This window comes from Ovis aries, chromosome 15 (assembly GCF_016772045.2).
Source record: "Ovis aries strain OAR_USU_Benz2616 breed Rambouillet chromosome 15, ARS-UI_Ramb_v3.0, whole genome shotgun sequence".
Classification (NCBI taxonomy): Eukaryota; Metazoa; Chordata; class Mammalia; order Artiodactyla; family Bovidae; genus Ovis; species Ovis aries.
In genome coordinates, this window is record NC_056068.1 from 72,856,550 (window position 1) to 72,879,385 (window position 22,836).

General features: G+C 43.0%; 1 protein-coding gene across 1 annotated transcript in view; it reads left to right on the forward strand.

Annotated features, from left to right (window-relative positions):
* HSD17B12 (hydroxysteroid 17-beta dehydrogenase 12) overlaps nt 1–14,356 on the forward strand; it is a 169,039-nt gene extending 154,683 nt beyond the window's left edge. Inside the window, exons 10-11 of the mRNA XM_004016421.6 lie at nt 11,989–12,138; nt 12,401–14,356. Coding sequence (XP_004016470.1) covers nt 11,989–12,138; nt 12,401–12,505 — 255 coding nt within the window. The 3' untranslated portion in view covers nt 12,506–14,356. The remainder of the gene's footprint in view (nt 1–11,988; nt 12,139–12,400) is intronic.
* Nucleotides 14,357–22,836: the final 8,480 nt, after the last annotated feature.

A 22,836-nucleotide genomic window follows, 5' to 3' on the forward strand; every position in this document is an offset into this window, starting at 1 on the left:
TTAGTCACTCATTCGTGTCCGACTCTGTGACCCTACGGACTGGAGCCTGCTCAGCTCCTCTGTCCGTGGACTTCTCCAGGCGAGAGTCCTAGAGTGTGTTGCCATGCCCCCTTCCAGGGGATCTTCCTCACCCAGGAATTGAACCCACATCTCTTATGTCTCCTCCTGCATTGCAGGAAGGCTCTTTTCCGCTAGCACCACCTGGGAACCCCACTGAACGTTCATTGGATCCATCTGGCCAAGCAGAAGGCGCTGGACTGCTTAGCTCCATTTCCTCCCTTATATCTTCAGCGTAAATATTTCCTTAAATGTCTCCCCCAAGGGATCCTTTGAAGGGATCCTTCCATATCATAGCCCTTTGGTGTTATTCCAGTCTGCAGCTCCCCATGAATACAGGGTACTCTGGGAGGTCAGGGTTTTCAAGATTTCTGAATTTTATATGGAGCTACTGTATGCTCCCCGGAGAAGGCAATAGCATCCCATTGCAGTACTCTTGCCTGGAAAATCCCATGGACGGAAAAGCCTGGTAGGCTACAGTCCATGGGGTCGCGAAGAGTCGGACACAACTGAGCGACCTCACTTTCGCTTTTCACTTTCATGCATTGGAGGAGGAAATGGCAACCCACTCCAGTGTTCTTGCCTGGAGAATCCCAGGGACGGCGGAGCCTGGTGGGCTGCCGTCTATGGGGTCGCACTGAGTCAGACACGACTGAAGCGACTTAGCAGCAGCAGCAGCAACGTATGCTCCCCACCTCCTCGTCTCTTGACACCAGTTAATTTTAATGCCAATAGTCTGAACCTGCTGCACAGAATGTGTTGTATTTTGGTAACAGGAGATCAGTAAAGCACTCAGGGGAGGTCAGGCCTCGTGTGCCGCACTGTGTCATGCCATCTTCTCATTCTGATGAATCAATTATATTCAGGCTATTAACTTATATTTTTAACTAATAATTTTTAAACACTATGGCGACCCAGTAGGAATCTTAAAGGTCCATTGGTGAGTGACCTGGAGGCAGTGTGACCAGAAGCTGCCAAGTGTTTCAGTGACAAAAGGGAGTCTTAGGCCTTGTGAGCACAGATGAGCAATTTCCAAAATTCAGTGAACACACAAGGCTGTTTCTTCTCTTATTTCCAGGTCTGATTTCCCTCAAAGGTCTTTTCTGCATATTCTCTGCCTGTTGATCTGTTGTGACCAGCCGCTACTATAGAAACACAATAGCATTTGTTTCGGAAGTATTTTACTTTGATACACGTTTCTTTGTCTTAAAGGTGAATTGTCAATGATGTGATTTCATTGACCCGTGTGTTCCTTCATGGGAATTCACTCAAAGTTTAGACTTAGGGTGAACTTGGTGAAAAACCAAAAACCGCAGTGTTTGTGAGGAAGAGTAGTCATTTCCGCATGAACACATCAGGATGCTGAAGTAGAAGAGACTCTCATGTTAACTCTGACCAAAGGGATAAGAAAAAATAAATCCGGTCTAAATGCTCCGTTACAGAGTATTGGTTTTTCTCTGGTGGTGTGTGGTCTGCGCAGTCTCTTGGGTGAGGAGTATTCATCAGCTGCTTTCCCTTCCACTGCTTCCCACATCCCATTTCCTGGGTGATCTGATTCGAAACAACCAAGATGTGTAGCCTTCCTTCAGAGTCCTCCGGTGGCTGCGCATCAAGTTCAGGGTTGGATTCAGACCCCATGAGGCCTTCGCCTCTGACCGCTCCATCGTCCCACCCTGAATTCCAGCCAGAGCGGACCCTGCCCGTGACTGGCCCCTCCTCTGCCTGCACGCCCTCACCCCACTCCTCTGCCAGCCTCCTCTTCACACCTGCTCCCCGCCCATCTTCCAGGGCTCTGGCCTTGCTTCACCTGGGAAACCTTATCTCAGCTGCTGGGTGCACGTGGTTACACCTTCTCTTTTGCTGTCTTCTTTCTTTCTTTTTTAAAAAATGGATTTATTTGGCTGTCCTGGGTCTCCGCTATGTGCAGGCTTCTCTCTCTGTGGCGAGCAGGGGCTGCTCTCTCGCTGCGGAGCACGGGCTCTAGAGCATTCGCGCTCCAGCAGCTGCGGCCCCTGGGCTCAGCGGGTGCAGCCCCTGGGCGCTGGAGCACAGGCTGTGTTGTTGAGGTGCATGGGCTTAGTTGCTCTGCGGCAGGCAGGACCTTCCCGGTCCAGGGGTGGGACCTGTGTCTCCTGCATTGGCAGGTGGAGTCGTTACCCCTGAGCCAAATGAGAGAGGGGAAGCCCCTCTCTCATTTCTTATTACATATCTGTGTCTGATACTATCTGGCCACAAACTCCCCCGTCCCCTCCCAGCCAATACACTGTGTCCAGTGTACTGGGGCTTTTTATCCTGTCTGTCTCTGTTACTCAGGGCAGGTGTAGCGTGGGCACACCTGAGAGCTGCCCTCTGCTGTCCTCATGCAGGACCCTGGCTGTGCATGGCGATACACAGTCCTCTGTTTTTAAGGCCTTTTGAGCTGCTTCCGTTGCTCACATAGGCCTCTGGGCTTGAATTTTCAAATTCTCTATCTAGAGGGCTTCCAGGCTAATGCTATGATGTCACACTTCAGTTTCTTCTAATCTTTGGAAGACAAGTTCGCTTTCTAGGTCTGTGTCCACGTGGAGATACGACAGATGGCTCTTTGGGGAGAGGGAGAGAGAATTTTTTCCAGGTTCTGAATTGTTTTCTGTTCATTCCTTTGTTATATTTTTTTCCTTTGCTTTGCTCTCCTCGTCTTTCCTTCAACTTCTTTCCAATAATTTTGTAAGCACATTTAACATTTCCTTCATGAATTCAGATTTGCCAATAGATTTGGCAAAGCATTTCCTGGAAACACAAACAACAGTGACAACAAGTGATGAGAAACATCTTAGAGGTGCATTTTGACTCTGTTGACGTTAGAATAGAGGCTAAGAAAAACATTGTTGTAAATCTCATTGAAAGTTGCTCTGTCAGTAAGAATGATCTGTTCTCAGTATTATGCTATAACTAAATCCCAGTCAAAATTATACTTAACTCTTTCAGAGGGAAAGTCGTAAGTGATCTGACTGGCTAGTTGGTGGGCCCCAATACTAATGCCGAGCAAGTAAGAACGAGCTGAGACTAAGATGACATCCTTAAACTGTACTTCTTGAACTCTTATTCTGTAAAACTTTCACAGGCTTTCTTGTGTGTGTGTTTTGATTTGGAAGTAATTTCAAATCTGTAGAAAGCTTGTAAGAATAGTACGAAGAACACCCCAATATTCTTTATGCAGATTCACTTGTGGTTAATATTTTGCTCGATTTGTTTTATCATTGAGAGGTGAGCTGCGTGTATCATGTTTCTTTACCTCCAGATCCTTCAATGTATTTTCAAAGAATAAGGATACCCTTATAACTAATCACAATACAGTTACCAACTTTACAGTTAACATTGATGTAGTATTCTTATCTAACCTACCACCTGCATTCTAATTTTTGACCTCACGGAATCTCTCATCTTGGCTGAGCTGCGTGGCTTATGGGATCTGAATTCCCCTATCAGGAACTGAACCCAGGCCATGGCAGTGAAAGCCCCAAGTCGTAACCATTAGGCCATCAGGGAACTCTTTCTCATAATATTACTCTCAAAATACTCAGAGGGAACTACTGGGGAGGTGGGGCTGCCGTGGCAAAAAGACAGATGGAGTCCCTGCTGTGGCAGAGTTTATATTTAGTGGGAAGGAAACAGACAATAAGCAAGCAAGCACATACATGAATGAGATGGCTTCACATAGTGGTCCATTCCATGAAGACTCTAAAGGAGGATGCTGTGTTGGGGGCGTGGGGGAGGTATAGGGAATTTAGGAATTTCCCCCTCTGGATTGGTCGCGTGGGTTCGAGTAACGCCTGAGTCTGTGCTCTTTCTGCCAGGCCCCCGTGCTTCTCCCTGGGGTGTTATCCTGCACCATAGCCTTCTTGCTTGGAGCTGGAAAGCCAGGTCTCTGGAAATGTTCTCAACATGGGGATCATTTGCTAACTGAAACTGCCCATTAGGTTTAGTTTGAAAGGGAAAGTGTCAGTTGCTCAGTCATATCCGACTCTTTGCAATCCCATAGTTTCCTCTGTCTATGGGATTTCCCAGCCAAGAGTACTGGAGTGGGTTGCCATTCCCTTCGCTAGGGGAATCTTCCTGACCCAAGGATCAAACCAGGGTCTCCCTCATTGCAGGGGATTTTTTACCGTCTGAGCCACCAGGGAAGCCCAGGTTTAGTTTACCTGACTTTTTACCAAAGGAAAGATGAGGATGCAGGTGGAGACCATTCAGACCCAAAGAAGGCAGGTGTAGGTTTCAGCTGGCCTGGCCTAAAAATGAAGGGGGAGCTTGTCACACTTAGCAAGAGATTACAAAAGAATTTAGAATAAGTTCCATTTAAATGTGAACTTATCATAATGGAGAAAATCTTGGGGCTCCACTCTCTTAGAGTCCTGCCTTCCAGTTGTTTGTTTCTCCTCGGTGACGAGAGTTGGCAGTTTTGTTAATTCTTTAAAAAACAGTTTTTAGAATAAATTTAGAAAACAAGTCAGACAAATTGAAGTGAGGGAGCAAACAAGATTCCAGTTTATTTTGTTAATGAAAGAAGATATTATTTGTATATTTTGCTAAAGCATTTTATTGCTTAGCGTAATCAGATCTACGAGGCTTCAACAAGCTAGAAAGCTCAACGTGGAGAAATAGGTGTTGGGAATGAAAATGTAAGTCCTCATACCTTCTTCTTGTTAATTGTCAATGACAATAAAAGAAGGCAATGGTGTGTGTCTTTAGTGCAAATGGAGTCTAAATACAGAGAACAATGAAGCAGCAGAAAGATTCTCACAGGAGATGGTTATATCTGGTCAACTGCACCAACGTTGAGAAATATCTTTAAGAGTAATAAAATTAGTCCCATTGGGATCTTTGGACCCAGACCCCTTCCAACTAGGTGAATCCTTTTTTTTGTCAGTGATCATGGCTGTTTTTCCTCTGCTTTTTAAGTAACGTTGCACCACAAGAACTAAAAACCTTAAGTGTCCTTTAGTGAGAGTGTTAGTCGCTCAGTCGTGTCCAACTCTTTGCGACACCATGAACTGTAGCCCACCAGGTTCCTGTCCATGGAATTCTCCAGGCAAGAATACTGGAGTGGGATGCCATTCCCTTCTCCAGGGGATCTTCCTGACCCAGGAATTGAACCCAGGTCTCCCGCATTGTAGACAGAGTCTTTACCACCTGAGTCACCAGGGAAGCCCTTCTTCAAACACATTAAATCTGTATCCATAAAGGACTCAGATATCCAAGTGGTTATCGGAGTCATTTTTCTATAGCAAATGGTGTTCTTATACCTCTTACGGGATATAAAATGTTAGCTAAGTTTTTCTTTCTAAATCCATTCTGAAAAATATAAATATTAGAAAACTTGGAAAATAATTGCTAACACATATGAGAGTTCAAGTCCCACACTCTCTGACAATGTTTTATTTAATCCTTGTAATAATGCAATAAGGAAGATGGTGTATACCCCAGGGAAGAAACCAAAACTCAATATTTTGCTCAAAAATCTCACGACTAGTAAATAATTGAGTGGAATTTGAATCCAGGTCTATTGATTTCAGAGCTGATGTTCTGCCCCCTATATCTAGCTTATTCTTTCTTTTACACCCGAAATTCCATCAGGATTCCCGGATTCCCATCAGGAAATCCTCCTGACTTTAGTTGATCCTTTAAACACATCCACTACCTGACCACTTCTCATGACCCACCACTGCTGCGAATCTGAGCCACCATGACCTCTTGGCTGGGCCTTTTGCAGTGTCTTCCTGTGTGGCCTCCCCACTCCCACCCCTGCCAGCCCCACAGTCTGCTCCTGCAGAGTGATCTGTTTAAAGCATAACCCATGTCATTTTACTCCTCTGCTCAAAATCGTCCTGTGTTTTTTCATCTCTTTCAGAGTAAAATCATGAGTTCTTATGACCTGCCTTGTTCTGATTGCAAGCATTTCACATTACCTTGCCCCCATCCCTGCTATTTCTCTGGCCTCCTTGCAGTTCCTCAAACACTCCAAGCACAGTCAGGACCTTGGCACTTGCTGTTCTTCCAGTCTAAGGCTCTTTATCCAGGTATCCTTTTGGCTTGCTCTCTCCCTTCATTGTAATCTTTGTTTATATGTGATCATATCACATATATGTTACCATATCAGAGAGGGCCCTTCTTGATCACCTGCAGTAACAGCCCCCATCACCTCCATCCTTCACTCAGGTTTATTTCCCTTCTTCCTTTTTTATCATCACTGCCAATCTTATAGACATTCTTTTACCATCTGTTTGTAGATTCTATGCACCAGGCCTTCCCCCAGCGAAGAACGTAAGCTCAGTAAGGTCAGGGATTCTGTCTTTGTTCATAACTGAATTCTGAGTGCCTAACTCAGTGTTCTAGTAGGTGCTTAGGAAGCACTTGTTGTTGAGTACATGCTTTTTTTGGGTGAGATTTACACTGTTTGTCCTTTGGTTCTCTGCATTTTAATGGACAAATTCCACATATATGGAAGTAGGTGATTTGTAAGATGATCAGCCAGCCAGTGTTGATCAAGGATCGTCTTTGTGCAGAGCACAACACTTCAACTCCTTTATTTTGTGCTTAGGTCCTTTGTAGCTAATGTTACTGTAGGGCCTTTGCTCATTGCTGTGGAATCAGGGATCTCTGCACCATCAGAATAATTCCTTCTTCCTAACATTTTTCTCGAAAGTCCAAGGATTTGTTTCTACCAGTGAGATAATCAAGGGCCCTTTGGTGAAAATGCTCATCTCATGGTCTGCAAGTGAAATAACCCAATCTCAGACAGCAAAGAGTCTGCCTGCAGTGTGGGAGACCTGGGTTCGATCCCTGGGTCAGGAAGAATCCCTGGAGAAGGAAATTGCAACCCACTCCAGTATACTTTCCTGGAGAATCCCATGGACGGAGGAGTCCAGCAGGCTGCAGTCCATGGAGTTGCAGAGTCAGACACGACCGAGCAACTTCACTTTCCTTTCCAAAACTGGGATCTAGGTATGAGATGATTCAGATTTTCTGGAGGATATCAGATCCTCCATGTACTCATCCATGGAGGATGAGTACACAGACTTAAGGGAAGAGATTCCCTGAAGCGCCTCCTAGGAGCTGCAGCCTCTGCCTTGAGAATGTGTGCCAGCTTCCCTGGTAAATGTAATGCTCGTAAAAGGCAGATCAGACCCCATGTTGAGAATTGCATATTGTACAGACAGACTGGAGCCTGGTGTCCTCTGGATCCTTGTTTCCCAAAGCATGGCTGGGGGTCGTTGTAGTCATCTTGACATTTGAGAAGGCATATTCAGTACACAGATGACAACGTGAAAGATCGCTACCATGTGAAGTTAGAAGGTTTGGTGTTTGATTCTTGAACACTTGCCGTGCAGAGCTGGGCATCCATCTTTCTCCTACTCGATGACATTCAGTTGTAGTTAAACTTCCAGTTCTGAATCGAGGGCCCCCTATACTGTTCCCTAAAGACCAGATACCTCAGCAAGCTACTCAGTGGGTGAGAACAAGGATATCAAATTTATCTCCAGGGATTTTTTTTTTTTTATAGGCTGATGCAAGGATAAAACATCAACAGCTTTGCTTTATGGCCTAGTTAATGATTTTCGGTTTAAAGACCAGGGCATGTGCCTGCATCTGTAGCTGTTAAGGGTCAAGCTGTTTCCAAGCTGACTGTATTTATCACAGCAAATTGTTGAGCTTAAGCAACTTTTAAAATTTATTGTGTTCTGCCCAAAATACTTCCTATGAAAGTATGGGTATCTTCTTGACCGGTTCACTATAATGTTTCCTTGCATAGACAGGGAAGACAGGAAAGGTGGATTAATGATCATTTATTGGGTTTTAGTTTAACTGTTTAGATGACATTTTGACCTATAAGATATTTCCTTGTTGTTGTTCAGTCACTAATCATGTCCAACTCTTTGCGACCCTGTGGACTGCAGCACGCCAGGCTTCCCTGTCCTTCATCCTTCACTATCTCCTGGAGTTTACTCAAACTCATGCCCATTGAGGCGGTGATGCCATCCATCCAGCTCATCCTCTGTTGTCCCCTTCTCTTCCTGCCTTCAACCTTTCCCAGCATCAGGGTATTTTTTCCAGTGAGTCGGCTCTTCTCATCAGATGGCCAAAGTACTGGAGCTTCAGCTTCAGCATCAGTCCTTCCAGTGAATATTCCTTTAGGTATTTCTTTATACTGTCCTATGCTTAGTCACTCTTAGTCTAGTCACTCTGTTGTGTCTGATTCCTTGCGACCCCATGGACTGTAGCCCGCCAGGCTCCTCTGTCCATGGAATTCTCCAGGCAAGAATACTGGAGTGGATTGCCATGATCTCCTCCAGGGGATCTTCCCAACCCAGGGATCAAACCCAGGTCTTCCGCATTGCAAGTGGAATCTTTACCATCTGATCCACCAGGGAGACTTTTATGTGATTTGAAATACTGCTTTTTAAATGCTAGGTGAGCTATAGCAAAAGCTATACGTTTGTTTTTGTTTGGATAGAAAGATAATCTTAAGTGTCAGAATATCTAAAGTCGTGGTTTAAAATCTCATATCATGTTGTCAGCTTTCTGGTGCCATTTATTTTCTGGACTGCAGCAGTAGAAAGGGACCCCAGTAGTATATTCAGGGCTGTCCCGAGAGCTCTGTTGCTGATTCATTCAGCAGATCTTCTTGGCACTCTTAGCACACACGCGGCAATGGCGGTGGCTAAGCATATAATGGTGAGTAAGACCGTGCCATCACTTCTGCTCTGGAAATCAATACCGTCAGTGATTGGACTTAGTTCTCTGTGCTCTTTAGCCTTCCTCCTGCCACCGCTTCGTGCCTTTCCGGCGTGTGGACCGTAGTGAATTGTTGCAGGTCCCTGAGAACGTCCTGCTTCCTGTGTCTCCTTTTCTTTGCTCCTGCTGTTTCCATTACCCAACACATTCTTCCCTTATTCGTTTACCTGACAAACTCCCATCTCTGAATCCTTTCCATCCTCCGCTAGGCCATATGAACTGCTTCAATTCTAAACCTTTGTAGAAATAAATACCCTTCCCAGGGTAGAATTTGTATGTGTCTCTTGTCCCCACCTCCAGAGCCAAGACCTCCTCCAGACAAGCTGGAGGTTTAACTGAATGATGAGTTAACATTTGGCACCATCAAGTGGTTCAGCCAGGCAGTGCTACTTAATTTAAGATCAGAACAATCTGATTTATGCTGCCCCAAGAAGAAGGCAGTGGCACCCCACTCCAGTACTCTTGCTTGGAAAATCCCATGGACTGAGGAGCCTGGTAGGCTCCAGTCCATGGGGTCACTAAGAGTCGGGCTCGACTGAGCGACTTCACTTTCACTTTTCACTGTCATGCATTGAAGAAGGAAATGGCAACCCACTCCAGTGTTCTTGCGTGGAGGATCCCAGGGACAGAGGAGCTTAGTGGGCTGCCGTCTGTGGGGTCACACAGAGTCGGACACGACTGAAGTGAGGCAGGGAGGATTCGAATAGAATAATGTAATTAGAACGTATCATGAGTAGGCCACCATTATGCTGAGAGGCTCGAAACTTCACTCTTGAGATAGGCTTGTGATCTGTATATGAGAAAGGCTTTTTGTTTTTGTTTTTTAATCTTTCCTTTTTTGTAACCAAGAAACCCAAGGCACAGAGGTGTGACGGCGTTTGCTTGAGGTCCTTCACTATTGAGTCAGAGTACGCGCGTACATTCCCTCTGCTGTTTGCTACTCAGCTTGATGAACAAGCTTTCTTTCCCTACCCATTGTCTCTCCCTACCCATTCCCTAGCCTCATGAGCTCTGCATTTCATACTGTGTGTTAGCCCGAGATCGCTCTCTGGTTTGTACTGTCATACACTGGATCCTTCTAGCAATATCGTGTTAAAAATAAGGATCTATTTGACAAAAAAAAAAAATGCTTTTTAAGTGAAGAATAAGTGTAGAGTAATAATTCCAGGAAGTGTGTGTGTTCATCACTCAGTTGTGTCCGACTCTTTGTGACCCCATAGACTGTGGCCCGCCAGACTTCTCTGTCCATGGAATTCTCCAGGCAAGAATACTGCAGTGGGTAGCCATTCCCTTCTCCAGGGGCTCTTCCCAATCCAGGGATTGAACCCAGGCCTCCTGCACTGCAAGCAGATTCTTTACCATCTGAGCCACCGCGGAAGCCCAGTTCCAGTAAACAAACTGTCAAACACCAAAAAGTCCCCTAATCCAAGTTGGCCCAGGTATTGAAGTGCCTTGGGGAAGTTAGTTTCCTTAGTGCCAGGTCTGTGACTGCAGGGAGTGAGAAAAAGTCGGAGAGTGACAGTGGTTAGGCCCTTGGCTTCATGGTTCTATTAGGGGGGTTGCAGTTTCAGCTCACCTGTTAAGGAGGGTGACTCATACTTGGGAATGACAAAAAATAACAAAACAAAAGAGATATGGGAACTCCCCGGTCTTAGCAGGAAGAAAATCTATAGACTAGAGCACATTTCAGTTTTGTTTCTGCCTTTAGTAATGACGTTTTTGATTTTGACCACCATGTGCTGAAATAGATCCACTTCCTTAATAGAAGTTTCATTGTAATTTTTACCCTATCCTTTCACACATTTCAGAAAAAAAGAGTACATTCACTCCTTGGTAGACAAGCATGCCCAGGTAATTTCAAAGTATAGAAGGGACCTCTTGAGTCATTGTAGTAGGGTTTCCTGGCGTTCTGTGTTGAAGCATATCTAAAATTATAGCAAGCATCAGAAAGAATTAATTCCCCTAAATAATGAATAATAATAAATAGTTAATCCTCCTGAAAGGTAATGTCCAGGTTTGCCATCCCACACTGGTGCCGTCAAGCATCTTATTAGTTACCCAAGCTGTTTCCATAATGTTATCCTGTCTCCCCCACAACAAAGAAAAAAGAAGAAAAACAAAGACAGATGGTGGTCCTAGCTCATCAATAGCAAAGTTTATAAAACTCAGAATGGTAAGAAACTAGAGGAGAAAAGTGGGTAGCCCAAAGCTGAGAGTGTGAAATGTCTTTTATTTTAGATGAGCCAAAGCTGATAGAACAAGCTTAGTAACCGTCAAGTAGGGAGAAAATTAATATTATCTCGATAGGGGCATAAAATGTCCAAAACCTCCTATATGGTAGTTCTGTAACCATGCTGTTTAATCAGAGTAGAAAGCATCCTATTCCAAATCTCTGCTCTAGATTTGTATAATGCTTCTTTTTAAAGACCCAAAAAGGTGTGTTTCTGCTTAGTTTTTAACACTTTCTCTAGTCTCGGACTCTGTTGTATTGATCGGTCAGTTCGGTTCAGTCGCTCAGTCGCATCCGACTCTTTGTGACCCCATGGACTTGGGTGCGCACGGCAATGAAGAAGTTTTTCTTTTTTTTTTTAGGGAAGGGTGTGTGCGTGAGTGTGTGTGTGTGTGCGCGTGTGTGCGTGTGTGTGTGTGTGTGTGTGCGTGCTAGGTCTTCACTGCCATGCCCACTTTCTCCAGTTGCAGTGAGCAGGGGCTACTCTTCATTGCTGCATCCAGGCTTCTCCCTGCCGTGGCTCCTCGCGGAGCACAGGCTCTAGGCGCTCTAGTCGCAGCGTGTGGGCTGGTAGTCGCAGCTCCCAGGCTCTGCAGTGCAGGCTCAGTAGCTACGGTTCACGGGCTTCGTTGCTCTGCAGCTTTCTGTGTCCCCTGCATTGGCTGGTGGATCCTTATCCACTCCGCCACCAGGGAAGTGATAGATTTTGTTTTGTTTTGTTTTTTAAACTTGTTTCATGCAGCCATTTCTTCTATCAAGGTAGCTTTAGATAGCTGCTTCTCTTTTTCTTCTGTCTCTCTCTAAAGATACAAACTTTATACTTTTTCAGAATGTTTCTGCCACTAAGAGCAATCAAACATCAGTGAATTCTGAGTTTATGGCCTTGCTAACCAATGGCATGTTTTTTGTGGGGTATATTGCCTTTCTAGAGTGTCCTGCCCTACTTTGTTGCAACCAAACTGGCTAAAATTCGAAGGGCAACTTTGGATAAGCCCTCTTCGGAGACGTTTGTGAAGTCTGCCATTAAAACCATCGGCGTGCAATCCCGGACCAATGGATACTTCATCCATTCTCTTCTGGTATGTCGATTTTTGAGTCCCGAATTAGTACTTTGGTTTGGGGTTTTCTTTCTCTTTGAGTCACAAGATTAGTATGTGATACATTAGCATATATACATTGTCTAGACTTACTAGCAAGGCCTCCATGTTTTCCACCGTACATCCAAGAACTCTTAAATCTATCTATAAATAAAACAGTAATATAGTAAAACATAAGATGCTATGTGTCAAATGAATTCAGATTGTAGGCCTTAATTGCGTATCTCTCCGTTTCTTTCCCTAGTTCTCAGTAGCCTCAATCCTGCCTTCCTGGTTGTATCTTAAAGTGAGCATGAATATGAACAAATCCATCCGGGCTCACTATTTTAAAAAAATGAAGAAGAACTGAGCACTGGTAACACCTTCGAGTAACTCAGCAGATGCGCCAGCTAAGCGTGTTTGCTGCAAGGCACCCGCCATTTCCAAATCTTCAGTTGTCATGCTTATTAACAGTTACTGATAAAGCTAAATGTTGTCATAATTAGGAGGAAAACAGAGGTTGCTTTCAGGAGTTCCTGACATATGTTCTGGATGCCACCGGGAGTTATTTTGAAGTTTAACATAAATGCTCATATCAAATGGATATAGAACTAACATTAGCAAGAACTGCTTACTATTAATAGAAGGAACATGATTATAGCAAATCAGTGAATGACAGAGTCAAACATAAGGCTAAACAGTTTCATCTGGTCGAAAATGCTAGTGATGATTATTCAGTATTTACACTGAAATGTACTTTTAAAAAGTAATGGCCAGCTCCTTTTTTTTTTTGGTTTTGTTTTTAACTTTTTAAGGGAGTGGGGATTCATTGATATGGGAAGACACACTGCAATCTGCAGAGCACGCTGTAAGGTTTTCTAAAAGTATGTTTGTACATTTATATAGAACTTTCCTTTTGCAAGGGTAGCTAACGACGTAAAAATAATGGAGTTATTTTTGACACATGATGCCCACTAAAATACGCTTTCCTCTAATACAGATGTCCTCTCAGTTTAATCGTGTGTAAACACTGAATGCCCTGTGGTATGATTTCTAAAGGTAAACAGGCCAAAATGTACACTGATGGGCAGCCCTTCCAGTGCCGCTAAATCCCTGACCCAGGAAGGCAGCCTTCTTGGACCCCAGGTTCTTTGCTTCTGCACCGCACCAGTACTGCTCACGTGGGTGACACCAGGCCACTCCTAGGACAGTGATGATGTTAGGGAAGTGGTATTACACTTTTAAATAGGTACCCTATAGGTACCGATACAATTAGTTTTAATGAAAGATGATATAATGGTGATGTTGATTGAAAATGTATTTTTTTGGTACTTGAAATTAAGGCCATTTTTGCACTGGTTTAATATAAATTAAGACTTTTATCCTGCTACGTACCTAGCTTGTTTGGGGAACTTGCTAAGAAATTAATTCAGTGTTGTGGAATATGTAAGAAGGCAGATCTTTACCTAGGCTGTGGTTCCCAGATTCTGAGTTTTAAGCACCAGGAAATTTGCAAAACAAAACAAAACAAACAGGCATTTTAATTGGCATATTTAAAAGTATTTCTAGCTTTTAAACTTGCCAGCCAAGGACACTGGGAAAAAAAAAAAAAAAAAACCCAAATCACCATCTGCCATTGGCATCATTCTATAAAAGAAACGTTAGTACCCTTAAAATAGGAAGAGCATAATCTCAGAATAAAAAATAGTCATTTAAATTGAATAAATTTAGCTTTACAAAAAACACTTTGCGTTTCTTATACTTTGCCACCTTATACTTGTCAAAACTTTCAGATTGAAGAAGACGAAAGGAACATGCAAAAGACATGATCTTGGGTTGGATCCTGGTTGAGAAAATTTTTTTTTTCTTCTACTAAGGACAATTTTGAGACAATTTGTGAGATCTGAGTAGTCTGAAGATTAGATAATAGCGTTATATCATGTTAATTTCCTGAGTTTGATCATGGTACTGTGGTTACTTAAGAAAAAGTTCTTGTTTTTTAGGAAATACACACTAGAGCATTTGTGGATAATGGGATATTATATATGCAACTTAATCAAAAAAGATTCAGAAAAAATATGTATACAGAAAATGATAAAGCAAATGTGTTAGTATGTTAACATTTGGAGAATCTAAGTGAAAGAGAAATGGAAATTCTTAGTGCTATTTTGCAAATTTTCTGTAAATCTAAAGTTATTTCAAAATAAAAAGTTAAATCTTTTGTTGTTGATTTCTAAATAATTGCACTGTAATCAAAGAACATGTGATTATGACATAGTTTTAACCTTTTTCCACTTCAGTTTTGTGTTCTGAAAAATGGGAATAATAATAGTGCCTATCTCATAGATTGTTTTGAGCACAAATTAATATTTTAAAGTGCTCAGAATCCAGCATAGCATAAGAATCCAGCCTGTATAGCCCTAACATGTCCAACTCATTGTGACCCCATGGCCTGCAGCATGCCAGGCTCCTCTGTCTTCCACTACTCCTGGAGTTTGCTCAAATCATGTCCATTGAGCTGGTGATGCTGTCTAACCATCCCATCCTCTGCTGCCCCCTTCTCCTTTTGCCTTCAATCTTTCCCAGCATCAGGGTCTTTTTCTAGTGAGTCAGCTCTTCCCACCAGGTGGCTAAAGTATTGGAGCTTCAGCTTCAGCATCAGTCCTTCCAATGAATATTCAGGGTTGATTTCCTGTAGGATTGACTGGTCTGATCTCCTTGCTGTCCAAAGGAATCTTAAGAGTCTTCTGCAGCACAATTCAAAAGCATCAGTTCTTCGGCACTCAGCCTTCTTTGTAGTCCAACTCTCACATCAGGAGTCAGGCAGGACTGAACAAGTAACACTTTTTGATTACATAGACCTTTGTTGGCAAAGTGATGTCTCTGCTTTTTAATATGCTGTCTAGGTTTGTCTTCCAAGGTGTGAGTGTATGATGAAGAATGGTACCCAAAGATATCAGGTCTTAATCCCTGTATCTGTGTTACCTTATATGGAAAAGGGGCAGGTATGATTAAGTTAGGGATCTTGAGATGAGATTTTCTTAGGATATCCAGATGGACCCTAAATGGAATCACAATATTCTTAATAAGAGAGAAGCAGAGAAAGATTACTGAAGTGTAAGAGATGGCAACCCACTCTAGTATTTTTGCCTGGAAAATTCCATAGACAGATGAGCCTGGCAGGCTGCAATCCATGAGGTCACAGAGGTGGACACATTGAGCACGCACACAACCAGAAGAGGAGAAAGCAGTGTGACCACGAACACGAGATTAGAATAATGCAGCCACAAGCCGAGGAATGCCATCGGCCACCCAGTGTTCTTAGGAGCCGGGAATGGATTCCCCTAGTTCTGGAAGATGCAGGGCCCAGTCTTTGGATTAGTAACTGAATTTGCACTTCTGGCCTCCTGAACTGTGAGAGGATAGTCTTAGTTTCGGAGAAGGCAATGGCAACCCCTCCAGTACTCTTGCCTGGAAAATCCCATGGATGGAGGAGCCTGGTGGGCTGCAGTCCATGGGATCGCTAAGAGTTTGGAACTAATGAGCAACTTCACTTTCACTTTTCACTTTCATGCATTGGAGAAGGAAATGGCAACCCACTCCAGTGTACTTACCCGGAGAATCCCAGGGACGGGGGAGCCTAGTGGGCTGCCGTCTATGGGGTCACACAGAGTCGGACACGACTGACGCGACTTAGCAGAAGTCTTAGTTTAAGCCACTGAGTTTATTACAGCGACTGTAGGAAGCTAATCCCTAACAAATGTAAACTTATTACCTAGTCGCAGAAGTTTTTGAGACTTATGTCTAGGTATAGCCAATACTTTAAATGTGCCAAGCATGCTTAAGAAGAATGTCTGTTTTCTAATTCTTATTTTTCAATATATGTCCTTTAAGTTGTTTGTTAATTGTATTCAAATCTTCCATCTCTTTACGAACTTTTATCTGCCTGATCTGTCAGTAATTGAGAGAAGTGTTTTGAATTCTCTCACTGTAATGAATTTGTCAAATTTCCCCGTTTTATCCATTTTTATTTGATACATTTTGAGGCTATCTTTTTAGATGAATAAATTTTAGAATTTTGACTTTCTGGTGAGTTGAACTTTTTTGTCATGCATTGACATCCTTATTGCTAATGCTTTTGCCTTAAAATCTCTTTTCTGTGATATCAAATTAGGTACCTCTATCCTTCTACATATTTATGTTTTATAAGCAAAATAAATGAAATTAAAAGATGCTTACTCCTTATGACCAACCTAGATAGCATATTCAAAAGCAGAGACATTACTTTGCCGACTAAGGTCCGTCTAGTCAAGGCTATGGTTTTTCCAGTGGTCATGTATGGATGTGAGAGTTGGACTGTAAAGAAAGCTGAGCGCCGAAGAATTGATGCTTTTGAACTGTGGTGTTGGAGAAGACTCTTGAGAGTCCCTTGGACTGCAAGGAGATCCATCCAGTCCATTCTGAAGGAGATCAGCCTTGGGATTTCTTTGGAAGGAATGATGCTAAAGCTGAAACTTGGTACTTTGGCCACCTCATGCGAAGAGTTGACTCATTGGAAAAGACTAATGCTGGGAGGGATTGGGGGCAGGAGGAGAAGGGGGGGATGGCATCACTGACTCGATGGATGTGAATCTGAGTGCACTCCGGGAGTTGGTGATAGACAGGGAGGTCTGCGTGCTGCAATTCATGGGGTCGCAAAGAGTCGGACACGACTGAGCAACTGAACAGAACAGAAGCAAAATAAACCTGGGTTGGGGGGGGGGGGGATAATTGTCTTTTAATTTGGTATTCTCTGCTCTTTACAGGCAAGTTAATTTCATGTATAACTTATGATTCTTAAAACATGAAGACTTCTTTCTGTAATGTTATTTTGTTCTCTTTGTTTCTTTTATGCTTCTTTTTTTTCTCACTTTTTGATTGGCTAATTTTTTTTTCTTTTACTCCATTTTTCCTCCTGTAGTAGTTTGGAAGTTTTACATTCTTTATCTTCGTTGTCTTTACTCCTGAACATTTTCAGTGCACGCACAGTACAATTTAAAGTTATCTGGAGGGATTTCCCTGGTGGCCCAGTGGCCAAGACTCTACACTTTCACTGCAGGGAGTGTGGGTTCCATCCCTGTCTGGGAATTAAGATCCCACATGCTTCCCAGTACAGCCAAAATTATATGTATTATTATAATATATGTATATATATCCCCTCTTATTAACATTCTGCATCAGTGTGGTTCATTTTTTGCAACTGATGAACCAATATTGTTACATTTGATTATCAACTAAAGTCTGCAATTCACATTAGGGTTTCCTGGACCTTTTAACAATGTGTGTGATGTGACCGTCACTACAGGATCATAAAGAACAGTCTCACTGCCCTAAAAATCCCATGTTCCACTTATTTATCCCTCCCTTTTCCTCCACCTCCAGACACCTGCATCCGTGATCTTTGTCCCAATAGTTTTGCCTTTTCCAAAATTCTATAGTTGAAATCACTATAGAACACAGACTTTTCAGACTGTTTTTTTTTTTTTCACTTCACATACATTTAAGTTTCCTCTATTACTTTTCAAGGCTTAATAGCTCTATTCTTTTTATTGCTGAATAATATCCCATTGTACAGATGCACCACAGTTTGCTTATCCATTTACCTATTGAAGGGCATATTGGTTGCTTCTGGTTTGAACAATTATGAATAAAACTGCTATAACCATTTGTGTGTAGGGTTTTATGTGGACAAAAGTTTTCAACTCATTTGGGATAAATACCATGGAGCATGATTACTGGATTATATAGTTAAGAGTGTTCAGGTTACTTCTCCTTAGCTTCTTTTCTATCAACTATCTTTTAAGTTCACTAATCCTGCCATATTGAAGGTACTTTCTGCTGTTAAATCCATGTAATATCAGGTATTAATACATTTCACCTCTGGAATGTTCATTTGATTCTTTAATTTCTAGTCATCTATTTAAATACTCCCTTTTTCATGCTTTGCCCCCTTCCTCTATTTTTATAAATATTATAATTGTTTTAAAATCCTGTCTGCTTTCTCCTATATTTGGATCATCTGTGGATCTACTTATTTTTTTTCTTTTGAGAAGAGGTCACATTTTTCTGCCTCCTCACATGTCCCACCATTTTTAAATACTGCACGCCAGAGATTCTATATAAAAGAACCAAGACCAAAGTCAACGCTGTCTTTCTTTAGGCAGCCTTTGCCTCCTCCCTAGTAGGTAGGATGGAGACCAATCACTTCAACCCAGGTAAGTCCTGAGCCGAGCCAGGGCTAGGTTCCCCTTCCATTATGTTCATCGCCACTGTCATTTGACATGTCAGCAGAATGAAACCTGTCACGTGTTTCTGGTGGGCTCATCTTTCTGAAAATTCAGCTTTTCAAGCAAAGTAAGACCATGAGAGGTTTCACCTTGTCTTTTCAACCCTTCTGTGCAGCCGTAGTGCTCAGCAGATGCCTTATCGGGGGAACTGGTCGTGCATCTGAGAGTGCTTCTAGATCAGTCCATCATGCCATCCCAGTGGCTGTCGAAAGATCTGCTGGAGTCTTTCCCCTTGTAGAGATGCCACTGGCTCTGGCAACTCCAGCCATCAGTTGTTACGCTTGGAAAATGTCCCAGGGGAAGAACATAGCCAGCTCACCTAGTGGGGGCTCGCTCTTTAGAATTTCAGTTAAGCTAGTCCTCATTGCATCCAAATACCTCCAGTGTCTTCAAAGAAAAGTTATTTATAATTTTTTTTTTCTGCTCTAATAGTGACTGCTTGGTACTGCCATGTCCCACTGAAAAATAGGGACTTCACTGAATTTTTAATTTTAATTGTTGCATTTGGTTCTTAAAGCTTTGAATTTTTTATGGTTTCAACTATTCTTATGTCTTTGTTTTATTTCAACATATTAAACACCATTATGTTGTGTTTCTTATAGTTCCAATAATCCAGTATTTTTTGTAGATGGTTCTATTGTTTCTGCTGACTTTTGCTAATGTTACTTCATTTCCCCATATTTTTCATGATTCGTGTGAGTTTTTCATTAGACCTATATTGAAATTATTCAAAATCTTATTGAGTGTAAATTTTCCTGGCGATTTGTGTTCGTTTTCATCAGTTATGGGGGCATTACCGATTTTCACCTGCTTTATATTAAAATTCTGAGGTTTGCAGCTGTTGGGTCTCTGTTCTTCTTGGGTGTGGGGGAGGGGACGGAAGTTGTACAAATGGTATTAATTCGTCCTTACAGAAAGAAAAGAAAGTGAAGTCACTCAGTCATGTCCAACTCTTTGTGACCCCATGGACTGTAGCCTACCAGGCTCCTCTGTCCATCCATGAGATTTTCCAGACAAGAGTCCTGGAGTGGGGTGCCAATTAAACTCATGGAAAATAGGCTAGTGGCCATGAGTTCTCAGGGAAGAGTTCTTCCTACCTTTAGTTAATGCCAAGACAGAAAAGTTTTCTTGCTGTTGGCCTCTGTGAGATTTCTGCACCCCTTTCTGGTATTGACTCCTTCCTGGGTCCCAGCTTTATGCGAGTCTCTGCTGTAACTCTCCTTCCTGCTCTTGGTCTCCATCCTGTCCCAACCTGTCTGCCCCCTTCCCCAGAAATATACAAGCAGTTGGCCACCCAGGAGTGTGTATGTCCCAGCTTACTCATCTCTCTGGACTCAGATTCCCACATTATTCCTGGTCTCAGCTGCTGCTGCTGCTAAGTCGCTTCAGTCGTGTCCGACTCTGTGTGACCCCATAGATGGCAGCCCACCAGGCTCCCCCATCCCAGGGATTCCCCAGGCAAGAACACGAGTGGGTTGCCATTTCCTTCTCCAATGCATGAAAGGAAGAGTGAAAGTGAAGTCGTTCAGTCATGTCCGACTCTTAGCGACCCCATGGACTGCAGCCTACCGGGCTCCTCCGTCCATGGGATTTTTCCAGGTGAGAGTACTGGAGTGGGTTGCCATTGCCTTCTCCACCTGGTCTCAGAAGAAATCTTTTTTTGCACAGGCTAATTCCAGTATTCAAAAGCATTTTATCTTTTATCGGTGTATTATAGCAGATATCCCTCAGGATCTCCAACCTAATTTCTAAAAACAGAATCTCTACGTACTTTTACCACATGGAGCCAGATTCTCCTACCTAACGTTCTACCGACTAGCTCATCTCCCCCTGGAGCCACTGCTCTGCCCCTGAGAGGACAATGGGGCAAGACCTGGAAGAAGCCTTGCAGACTCATACCTTATAAATGTTGTTTCTGCCCAGCAAGTAGTCCTAGAAGGATGAAAAAATAAAAGGCCACTTTTAACACACCCCATGCTGATAGCTTACTATGTCTTTTTCATTCATGCATCCACCCTGGTGCAGATGCTGGCTGCGTTTGACAACTGGACAAACCTATCGTGACTGGCAAGCACTACACAACCTCTGGGAAAGTTACAAGTGGAGCCTTGGATGAATACTCTATTTAAAGCTCTGGCTCTTTCCAGGCAAAAGACCTAGGCAGATCAATGTAACTTCTGTGCATTTCTACATAATGGATTTGCTTCCACAAAGTGGATAATTTATTTCTAAAGCATTAAGGGACTTAGTCCACTAATCATTAACTTAATAATTTCAGGTACTTTTAATTTATTCAGTAATAAGCTTTCATTGACTATTTTCTGACCAGAATCCTAATCACTTGAAAGAAAACAATCCCTGCTTTGGGACACACCGTGAAACAAAAGGGCCAATATTCTGGTTTCTCTTTCGATTGCATAAATTTTACACCTTCTTAAAACATGTGGACTTGACAACCATTTCAAAGTTTTCTATGAGATGGCAAGTAAGGGAGGAAGGGCCCTGAACATTTAATGTTAATCAATACTTCATACCATATATCAATGTTCAGAGTTTATTATGCCTCTCAAGGCCTGTACAATCTGACTCCTTTCTGTGCTGTGCTTAGTTGCTCAGTCGTGTCCAACTCTTTGTGACCCCAAGGACTGTAGCCTGCCAGGCTTCTCTGCCCATGGGGATTCTCCAGGCAAGAATATTGAAATGGGTTGCCATGCCCTCCTCCAGGGGATCTTCGCAACCCAGGGATCGAACCCAGGTCTCCTGCATTGCAGGTGGATTCTTTACCACTGGAGCCACTACCTCGTCTCAAAAAACTGCTTCCCTCACCCTCTTCCTGCAGCAACTTTGTTTCTCCAATATTCCCCATCATGGAGTGTGGTAGAATGGTTGCAAAAATGCTTCAACACTGTATCCCTCCCATTTTCCATACTCTTTGGGATGTGACTTTACAACTCCAATCAAGAGGTAAAGTCTATTTCCCCACTCTTTGAACCTGGGCTAACTTGCCAGTTAATAAATGAAGAAGCGGTTCTGTGCCACTTCCAAGCCTGGGACTGGAGAGGTCTTGTGTGTGTTTCATACTGTTCGTGGGGTTCTCAAGGCAAGAATACTGAAGTGGTTTGCTGTTCCCTTCTCCAGTGGACCACATTCTGTCAGACCTCTCCACCATAACCCTCCTGTCTTGGGTGGCCCCACACGGTATGGCTTACTTTCACTGAGTTAGACAAGGCTGTGGTCTGTGTGATTAGATCGACTAGTTTTCTGTGAGTATGGTTTCAGTGTGTCTGCCCTCCGATGCCCTCTCGCAACAGCTTACTTGGGTCTTACTTGGGTTTCTTTTACCTTGGACGTGGGGTATCTCTTCACGGCTGTTTCAGCAAAGCGCAGCCGCTGCTCCTTACCTTGCATGATGGGTATCTCCTCACTGCCACCCCTCCTGACCTACTATATGCTACTGGAGATCAGTGGGGAAATAACTCCAGAAAGAATGAAGGGATGGAGCCAAAGCAAAAACAATACCCAGTTGTGGATGTGACTGGTGATAGAAGCAAGGTCCAGTGCTGCAAAGAGCAATATTGCATAGGAACCTGGAATGTTAGGTCCATGAATCAAGGCAAATTGGAAGTGGTCAAACAGGAGATGGCAAGAGCGAACGTTGACATTCTAGGAATCAGCAAACTAAAATGGACTGGAATGGGTGAATTTAACTCAGATGACCATTATATCTACTACTGCGGGCAGGAATCCCTCAGAAGAAATAGAGTAGCCATCATGGTCAACAAGAGAGTCTGAAATGCAGTACTTGGATGCAGTCTCAAAAATGACAGAATGATCTCTGTTTCCAAGGCAAACCATTCAATATCACGGTAATCCAAGTCTATGCCCCAACCAGTAATGCTGAAGAAGCTAAAGTTGAACGGTTCAATGAAGACCTACAAGACCTTTTAGAACTAACACCCCCAAAAGATGTCCTTTTCATTATAGGGGACTGGAATGCAAAAGTAGGAAGTCAAGAAACACCTAGGGTTACAGGCAAATTTGGCCTTGGAATATGGAATGAAGCAGGGCAAAGGATAATAGAGTTTTGCCAAGACAATGCACTGGTCATAGCAAACACCCTCTTCCATCAACACAAGAGAAGACTACACATGAACATCACCAGATGGTCAACACCGAAATCAGATTGATTATATTCTTTGCAGCCAAAGATGGAGAAGCTCTATGCAGTCAACAAAAACAAGACCGGGAGCTGACTGTGACTCAGATCATGAACTCCTTATTACCAAATTCAGGCTTAAACTGAAGAAAGTAGGGAAAACCACTAGACCATTCAGGTATGACCTAAATCAAATCTCTTATGATTATACAGTGGAAG